The 9,818-nt window shown below is 47.9% G+C and overlaps 1 protein-coding gene across 1 annotated transcript; it reads right to left on the bottom strand.

Moving 5' to 3' along the window:
* Positions 1-4,144: 4,144 nt before the first annotated feature.
* LOC119297620 lies at positions 4,145-4,707 on the bottom strand. Its single transcript, XM_037575341.1, has one exon. It carries the CDS (start codon positions 4,688-4,690, stop codon positions 4,145-4,147), a length of 546 nt encoding a protein of 181 aa, XP_037431238.1. The 5' UTR covers positions 4,691-4,707.
* Between the last annotated feature and the right edge of the window lie 5,111 nt (positions 4,708-9,818).

Below are 9,818 nucleotides of genomic sequence, written 5' to 3'. Positions count from 1 at the left end.
TACTTCAATGGGTTCGTTCATTGGTCTTCCTCCACTTAGCAATTGCTGGATTATACCGGTTTCAGTGTGTACTTAGCTTGGAAGGAAAGAGACTCGATTGCAAATGAAATGCATTCTTTAATTACCCTTCTCTTGGTTAGGATTGAGAAAAGCATGTTCTCGTGAGGGTGAAAAAAAGAGCTTGGTTGAAATATGAGCCGAGTTGGAACTAGGGCTGGCTCACTCCATATACAGGACATGGCTCGAATAAATGTAGATGGTATGGTATTGTCACATCCCTAGTCCTGGTCTGCCTAGTGCTAGCATCTGGTTTTGCATCATGTTTACATCTTCCAGAAAGTTGAAATGGGGATGACAGAAACTCCCAGTACCACTTAAACCAACTAGGGTTTACTAAAATCCTTTTCAATGAACCTGAAATGTCCTTATAAAATGTTCATCATCTTTGCCTTGGTCTAGAACCTCTGACAAAAATGGTGCATAATTTTCTAAGACATCATAGGGTCACTGGATTAAATCATACTCTATTTGCATTTGGGCATTTAAATACTATAAAATATTTTAAATGTCCAAATAATTATAAACTAAAATGTTTACCGTTGTAAATATTTCAAACAGTGGGCATGAGAAGTTTCATGATTTTTGAGTTAGTTTTAGTATTTTTAATAAAGCTCTAAAGTTGCAGAAAAATAGAAAAACAGAAACAAAGTAGTAAAGAGAGAGAGTGTGGACTTACCTCACGCAGCCCACCTAGCGGCCCGGCACTGTAGAGGGCCCAGCCCACCTCCTCACCGCGTCGTCTACCTCCTGCCAGTAGGAGCAGGGGCGCGTGCTTGCTGTGCGCGCGTCAGCTCCTGCTTCCACCGCGACGCACGGCTCTTCTGAACGCGCCACGGAGACGCACGGAGACCTCTCCCCCTCCCCCTCACTCGCTGCTTTCTCTCCCCTCCTCTGCTTCTCTCACATGCAGCCATCGAGCGGAGCTCGTCGCCCCGACACCGTTCACCACAGCCATTGTGCTCCCCGCGCTACCCCGAGCTGTCCAAGAGCTACGCCGTCGACCCGTGCGCCATCTTCGCCGATCCACACGAGCAGACGCGCCCCGCAGCGGCTTCCCCGACCTCTTCTTCAAGCTTCGGCCACCGAGATCGCCGGCGCCCATTCGCCATCCACGGTGCCTCCCCGAGCTTCCTGAGCCGCCCTACCAACTCCATGTGGGCCCCTGCGTCGAACCCCCCTCTCCTCTACTTCGTTTGCTCGCCGTAGATGTCGCCCCCTTGCTGACCGTAGCACGCCGCCACACAAGCTTGTCGCCGACGAGGCTCCGGTGATCTTTCGGTCCCGTGCATGTGCCCGTTGGCCTCGTGAGCACGCGTAGAACCCGTAGGTACTAACTACTGACTTCCCCGCGCGCTGCATCATCGGTTTCGTCGATGCCTGAACTCCGGTGGCCGCAAAAGAGCTCGCCGCCGTCAGCTCCAGCCACCCCAGCTGTTGTCGCTTGTTGCTTTGGATGTGCCACACTCAAAGGAACCCGTACGAGCAAACCGCGCATCGAATGGTGCTCTGTAGCAAGCGCACGGTGCACCTCCGCCGTCGGTCGTGGTCGTCGCCGGCGAAACTCCGGTGGCTGATGTGGCACCATTAGTTTAGGTGCTAATCGCGTTTAGTTAGTGTCGCGTGTTGATGACATATGGGCCCCATGCCCTTAACTAACCACGGTTTAACCCTTATTTAGTTTATGACTTTAAGTTAATAACAGTGGCCCCACACGTCGGCGTTGACCTCGCTGATGTGGCCGTTGACCGAACCCACCTCTCTGTGTCACTTACTGACACTGGGTCACTGACCAATGGGTCCCACTGGTCAGGTTTGACCTGGACCATGTCTGATGACTTGTTGAGGTCAGTATGACGCAATGCTGATGCAGTAATAGGCTTTTCTGGATTTATTCTTTTTCAGGAAATTCCAGAAATTAGTGTAAACTTCAAAAAATCATAGAAATTAAACCGTAACTCCAAATAAAATAATTTATATATGAGAATTGGTCAGAAAAATCCAATCTATCCATCTGTACTGGTTTCATGCATGATTAAACAACTTAGCCTTGCTGTTTAGTTAAAAACATGATAATGCACTATTTGAATCCATAACTTGAGTTGAATTTGAACCCTTGGTTCAAATAAGTTCAAACCTTTCTGTTCTAGTTGCATTAGCCTAAATCACATCATATTACAATGTCATGATCACGCATCATATTGTTGCATTGCATTGATTGTGTTCTTTCTCTGTTGCCGGTGTTTGTTTTCCCTCAGTAGACGTATGTTCCGACGATGAGATCAATGACACCGATGAAGAACTATACTATCTTCAGAAGTGTCAGGCAAGCAAAACCCCCTTTACCAAATCGTGTTCACACGCTTAGCTCTCAACAGTAGGACATGTTCACAACTTTCCACATATCGAGCATATTGTGTGTATGATTGAAATGCTTGGTATGTGTGGGATCCGACAACCTAGTTGTCTATCCTTGGTAGCCTCTCTTATGGGGAATGTAGTCTAGTGCTTCCACTGAGCCATGGTAGTCTGCTACAGCCCGGTTTACCGGAGTCCTGTTAGCCCAGTTGCTACTGCTCCGGAACAGTTAGAGTGGCCGGCATGTGTCCTTCTTCGTTCCTGTGTCTGTCCCTTCGCGGAAATGTCACTCGTTGTTCCTTTAAATCCTTGTAGCTTGCTACGACTTGGGTCCATACGTTGATGACCGACACGTTCGTTGCTGGGTCATGTATGTCTGTCCCTGTAAGTTAGTGCCACTTTGGGTTTACGACTAGTCATGTCGGCCCGGGTGCTCTGTCATATGGATGTTAGCGACACTATCATATACTTGAGCCAAAAGGCGCAAACGGTCCCGGGCCAGGTAAGGTGGCACCCATGAGGATACCGTGCGTGAGACCGCAAAGTGATATGATGTGTTACATGCTAGATCGGTGTGACTTAGGATCGGGGTCCCGACAAGTATTTGCAGTGTACATAATAAAAAATAATATAAAATAAATTGTTATACAAACACATTCACATGAAACAATAATCAAAGATACCTAGTGTGTAGTCCTTGGAGACCATGTTCAAATCTAAAATGATATGTGCAAATAGATAGATAAAAATCCAGCCATGCAAATGCACATATCACTCTACTAGTTTTGTTAAATATTTGAAAGAAAAAATATGACTAGGGGTTTCCCCGGCCTTAAACTGAGGCCTTTAAGGTTTTAAAACTAGAGTTTAAGCAAAAAAAACTAGGTTGTTAGATGCAGGGTCACGAGTGACCAAACAAAGTGTTGCAGTTCTTGCAAAGCAAAGTTAACATAACCACAACAAGCAGAAGATACAACTTCCAGAGAAATGGAAGTTTTGGCGACTTGTAAAGAAAGAAAAGCACTAGCAAGAGAGAGGTGATGACGTCGCTAGGTTGTCTACAGGCCTGAATGTAATTTTGTTACTTTTGATGCTCCCAATAAGGCCATGACAGTTGATGAATAGATCGAAAATTGTTCCCGCAAAAAAAAAAAGAAATTTCACCCAATCATAGCAGCACTGCATACGTATACACAGTGCTTGTGAGGCACGAGTGAGCGGGGGCATTGATCCGTATGTGGTCGTTACTCACTCCGACGGAGGCCAGGGGGCGTTTGGCTACTGCGTCTACCCGATGGGAGATGGTAGCTCGGAGTATTTTCAACCGGTTTGGATGGCGGTCATGTAATAGGATAGGCATATAGTGCTCCTATTTTATTTGCCAGCCGGTTGTGGCTTTTTTTGATTTGGCTCACTGGAGCAGCTTGTTCTTTTTTTGTACCTTCAGATATTGTGGCTACTTTGGTTTTTATTATAGGCCGTATGCATCTTTCGGATGCAGAGGCCGGGGTAATACCCCTTTTCTAAAAAAAAACGAGTGAGCGGGGGCAACAATAGATGTGAACGGTGGAGGAGACTGAGGATCTTAGTTGCTAACAAAATTGTTCAAAATTAAATGACCAAAAAGATCATTGTGTGCTAAGTATCAACTTTTACTCATATTGATATCTACAAAAATTTCTATCCAGTGGATACCCGGCTCGAGGTACATGCATGTGGAAACAAGACCCTAGAATCCATTATTCAGCCGCTGCCGAAACCTCCTGATGAACATATCTGCAGCCATGTCAATCTCCTCCTCCCTGTTGAACTCCAAACCCTCAACCTCTCGGTTGCTCCTGATCACATCCATGACCGAGAGCTCATCGCCGTCTTCTTGATCGCATGCATCCAGTAGCACATCATCATCATCAGTGTAACAACAGTTATTGCGGTCGTCATTGAAGAGCGGATGCAGTGTCCTGTCAGCTGGGCAGCCACCATGACCTTCCTCTTGAGTTGACATCGCTAACTGCTGAGAGAGATTGCCTGCCAGTGCCAAGTCGCCCCCATGGACGATCACCGGTCTCTTCTCGATGGTTCGCAGCGTGAGAGGCTTGTGGCAGTCCACTCTATTCCGGTCAGCCACAATGCGCGTGTGGATCTTGTGAGAAACCACGGCGGCAGCGGCCATCCTGCAACGCTGGAGCGAGGCGAGGACGAGGAGCCTGGTGGTCTTGCTCTTGCACATCGCTGCCGCTTTCTTCAGGATCTCTGTAGTCTTTCCAATCTTCATCTTTGTTGCTGATATAAGTGGCCGATCAGCTGCTTATGAAGGGCAGCAAGTAAGGAGCTGTGATGCCTCACGCTTGAAAAAATAAAGAAATGGTGTGGGTTACTGGGATCCAGAGACGAGAGAAGCTGGCTTGAAACGAGGCATGGGCTTTGTTCTGATGCTCCAATGGTGTATTTGTAGTAGGAAGCTGGGGATGCAACTAGCTGTGTAATCAACTACCCTTGCTCATGTCACCATCAAACTTTTGGTACCTCGCGAATAAAGCATATATTGGAGAAAAGAATTCGACATGTGGAGTGAGCACTATAAGAATGTTGGCAGTGGAACTAAGCAAGGAACTTATGGCCAAGTATATATATTCAATTTAAATGAGGTCACAAAGGGCGCCTGTCCCAGGGCTAGGATTCGCTCTTTTGGGTTGGGGTCCCAAATTGCCTTTAATCAAGTTGTAAAGCTCATGATCGATGGCTTAACAAAATGTTTTCTCCAAAACAACGAGACCGGACAGCTTTCCTCAGCGGCCTCCGGCCCGGCCGTGTGATTCATGCCCAAAATTCCAAAGGTTGCAGTTAGCGCGTCTCTGTTTTTTCTTCTTTTTTTCCGCTGCTTTGTGTTGCTGTAGGTGAGATCCGCATAGCTTTGCCTCTCCTCCGTTTTGTTTGCTGCTCGCTCGTCTACCTGTACAAAGTAGAAGCGATCTCTGTGATAGATCCAAGGGAGCTTCCATTTTTCTTCCATTTCTCCGTCAAAACTCAAAAGTCACAACACCATTACGGAGTTGAAGTCCTGGGAATATGATGGTCTCACACGGTATTTGCTTGTCGTGCACTAACAACGGTATCTGCTTTGCCCGTTCTACTGAGTGCGTATATGTAGTCTCACACAATACGTGGAGTATGTAGTCCCATGCATATATAGGTTTTTTTACAAGAGATGATACGTCTACGGACAACTTTTACATAATTAGTTTTATAGGTTAAGGTGTCAAGATTTGATTTGAAGTTAAGTACAGGGAGGAGAGAGGGGGGGAGGGGCTCACCCTGAAATGAAGGGGTGAGAGGTTTAATATAGTAGGAAGATAGGTTTGTAACTTCTCTTTGAACCATCCGTAGATGTATGATTATTTATTTAGCATTTTCATTCCCCTCTCACAAGGCGACTAGGACGAAGTCTTCCTCCCTTCATTCGGCGGGCCAGTATATAAATGAAGTTCTTTTAGAAACATGCATATATAGAGTGGGTGCACCGGAGTGCGTTTAACCGCGGGTAAGATATTTTCATGCACTGTTGAGTGTGTTGAGCCACAGGTAAATATAATTTTGTGCTCAGTTGAGTGCGTTAGAATGATGATGCTTGGTCCTTTTTAATCGGGTGATTTTGTCTTTGGTCCACTATGAAATTGTTCGGTCAATTGTCATTTTGGAGTTCAGAAGAAAATTAAGTGTTCAGCTCTATCAAAAATGTAAGTTCTTGCACGCCCTAATGGATTTTGCTTGTGATATTCATACCTAGCTCCTCATTATGTTCATCAAGAAATGCCAACACACACCGAACAATGTATGGCGAACTATGGTACCCTGGCTCCACCCCTCCCTGTGGTCAAGTTTATGTTTGAGATACCCGTCAAAAATCTTTGCCGAAAAAGGCTTTCGCCCTGTTTGTAGGACTCGAAACCTGCCCAACCAGAATAAGCCCGCAGGCACTAACCAGCTCACTTAACCAAGCTAATGTGTTCTTTAGATGCCTCCCGGTTTTAATGTACTTTACAACTCGATGCTTAGTCCTAAACAAGCACAACATCCATCGTATGCTATGCTTCCTTGGGATAAACGGTACGATCGTACATCGCGTCCCGTTACATCGTATGCTAGGAAACCTCAAAGCAAAACTAAAAAATCTCTTTCCATGCACGCGAGCAAACGACAATTGTATTTCTATACAACTTGGAAAGAATTCTTTCAAAGGAGGACGAGGCGCTATAAATAAAAAATATTCCCCTTGATTTTTTGCGACTCTCCAGCGGAACAAGTCGTCGAACCGGCTGGTGGTCGATGAGTGAGAGCCCGAGAGGGCTCGATCTGCAGCCTCGTCGGGGAAGAGGAGGAGCAGGTGCTGCATCTCGGCAAGTTCGTGGGAGACCTGCCGGCGAATAGCATGTAGCACCGAGGTTGATATATAGGAAACATGCACTGGCCGACGAGCAACGGCGACCGATCCCCTCACAAGTTTCGCACCGGGTGTAGTGATGTGGTCACATATGGTGGGCACTATCTGGTAGAGCCTCATGAGGGCGGCATGATTTTCCCGAAGTGCATCCATGCTGGTGCGGTCATAGCCCTGCTCTTCTTCGAGGCCTCGTGGCTCTGTGCCTCTCTGAGCCCCACTCCACCAGTCTCCTGCAAAGCGCAAGTGTGAGGCCGTTCCCAAAGGATCAAATCCCAAACTCCCTCGTGGCTGTGATGTGAGATCTGAGCATTAAGTATGCCAGTGTGTGCGTCCTTAAATTCTCCTCGATTAATGACGTTGCATGTCACATGTTTGAATGAATGTGTGGATGAACCAAAAGCTTGCTACTAATTTGCTATGCAAGGTGGAACAGATCTTTAGTATTGAGTTGTATGGTTGGTTAGTGCACCTAATTTGACTCTCTTATAACTGAGTACAAGATCGTACATAGAAACCTATTGTTTCCTACGTTATGATATTAATTAGCATTACACATATTTTATGGTAAGCTGATCATCATGAAAGTTATATATATATCTGTGTCTGGCAACCTATCCTTTGGTTTTAGTCTTACTTTCTATTGGAAATTTGCAGTTGTCACGTTGACATCAAGATTGTGGAGATAGTACCAGCTGATTTATTCATACTAAGCTTGCGTGTGCCCAAACCCCAATGTAACTGCTTCATTTTACTATATATATATTTCAATTACAAATATTTATGAGATGAAATTGCATGCTACCTTTCAAAAAACGTATATAAATTTTTGGCAATCATATTATTAATTAAAACCATGCATTAATACATGATGGACTACAGTAAAAAAATAACACATGTATATAGAGGATAAACGACAATCTGAATGGGGTGTTGTGTTGAAATAGAGGAGATGAACATGTTCGAGAAGGGGGTTTACTAGGCTAAGGACATGTAGTATTTCTTTTCATACACTGCAACGCATATACATGTTTGTTATTTTAACCTATCTAATAGTAAAACCAAAAGTTAGATGTTTCAATACCAATATACTAGACACATCGTTGAGCCGCTATAATATCAAAGGACTACAATTTATCATATTTTTTTTCTCCCGTTGCAACGCATGGACATGTTTACTAGTATATATAAAGTAATGATCAACAACAACCGGGTACAAACGCACGCCACCACAACACACACCCAAGGCATGATACATAGGTGTTGATCGCAGCCACACCACCTCTAGCACTACAAGAGCAACCGAGGGCTCAACCGGGGACACGCCACCGCGAAGAAATGAAACTGCATATGATGAACCGTGGGTTCCAAGACGGCGCCTTCAGGAAGGATACGACGCCGGAGCGCCGCCACCGCCCGATCGAGGATCAGAGTTTCCCCTGGAGCAGCACGACGGGCAGTGAGAGCCGCGACGATGCCTTCAAGAAGGGAACGACCTACGCCGCCGCCGGTCCGTCCAAAGATAGAACAGGTTTTCACCCCGGCCAACACTCACCGCCACCGAACGCCACACCCCGGCTACCACGCCGCCCACACGGCCATGGCCACCGGGCAGCACCAAGCCACAACCTCTGCCCAAAAGCACCGTGCTACCACCACCAAGGCCGCCACCCCGGCATCCGAGACCTTGATCCCACCTCACCCGAGATCTGCCGCTACCCCAAGCAAAGAGATGAGCGAAAAGGTTCCGCCTTTCACACCCCCGGGCATCCCCTAGTCTCGAGACCCAGTAGACCGGCCAAAACATGCCTCCATCGACCCATCCTGCAGCATCGGGCGCGAGACGAACCGAACACAAAGGAACTCGTGACGAAAAAGGCTCCCGGCTCGCTCCCGCGAGCGACGGGAGGGAACCCTAGCCGCCCCTCCTCCAGACCCCACCTTCCTACCTCCCTCCCCCGCCGCCGCCGGCAGGTGCTGACGGGAAAAGCCCGGTCAGCACGGCGGCGGCGGGGCGTCTTTCCTCTCCTCTGCCCGTGGCATTCCGGCGCGGGACGGTGTTCTCGGGTGGCGGCGCTGGGCTGCGACGGGGCCCAACAGCACGACGGCGGCGGCGCGGGGCGGTGGCGTGGCTGGTTGGTGGCGGCGCGACGGCGGTCAGGGCCCCGGGCGGAGTGCGGCGGCTGCCTTTGTCTCGGTGTAGGTGGAGGCGTGCGGGCAGGCACCCGGCCAGATCCGCCCGAATCCTGTGCCGTAGGGCCGGCTGGCGGCGCGAGGTGGTGGCGGGTGCTCGTCTGAGCCCCGGGTAGTGGCTGGTCGCCGGCGGACGGGTCCTGGCCTCCCGATGGGGGTCAGCTGGTGGTCATTGTGGCCGGCTGTGTTGGTGGTTGTGCGTGCCCGGCGACTCACGCGCTTCGAGCTCGCCGGGCCGCGAGGGTTGGGCAGTGGCCGGGTGTGGCTGCTGCCCCGGCCCTAGGTGGCTCCACGGCGCTTGGCAGGTCGTCTGCAGCAGCGGTTTCCGGCGTCGGCCCGTCCGTAGTCGACTTGTGTCGGCCTTCACTTCCTCTCCCCATTGTCCGGGCATTACTTCGTTGAAGGGCTGTCCTTCTCCCAGGGCTCAACTGCATATCTATATTCTCTGTATGAATTTTTTAGCCAGCTTTCAAGCGAATGTGGTGATCAAGGCTCTAATATGTATTCTTTATTTGCATGAATGTTGTGTGCATATAGGTACTTGCAATGGAATCTTTTTCTCATAGACGAGAAGTACTTTGAAAACAAATTTTAAAAATTGATATAATTTTACAAGTGTGCAGATAGCTGACAAGGCAACAATGCTATTGTTCAAATGTAGTCGAGCCGGGCATTTGGTGTTTTCGGTGCTATTGTTCAAATTTTGCTTTCTTAGATTCATTGCAACCAAAAGATTTGATAATATTTTTTTTCTGGAAACATGGATACACTT

Source organism: Triticum dicoccoides, chromosome 5A (assembly GCF_002162155.2).
Source record: "Triticum dicoccoides isolate Atlit2015 ecotype Zavitan chromosome 5A, WEW_v2.0, whole genome shotgun sequence".
Taxonomy (NCBI): Eukaryota; Viridiplantae; Streptophyta; class Magnoliopsida; order Poales; family Poaceae; genus Triticum; species Triticum dicoccoides.
The sequence above is the reverse complement of the archived record's forward strand: the minus strand, read 5'-3'. Positions and strand labels throughout refer to the sequence as shown.

Excerpts from the sequence above, each read along its gene's own strand:
- LOC119297620 (XM_037575341.1), bottom strand. The coding sequence starts at position 4,690 with ATGAAGATTGGAAAGACTACAGAGATCCTGAAGAAAGCGGCAGCGATG.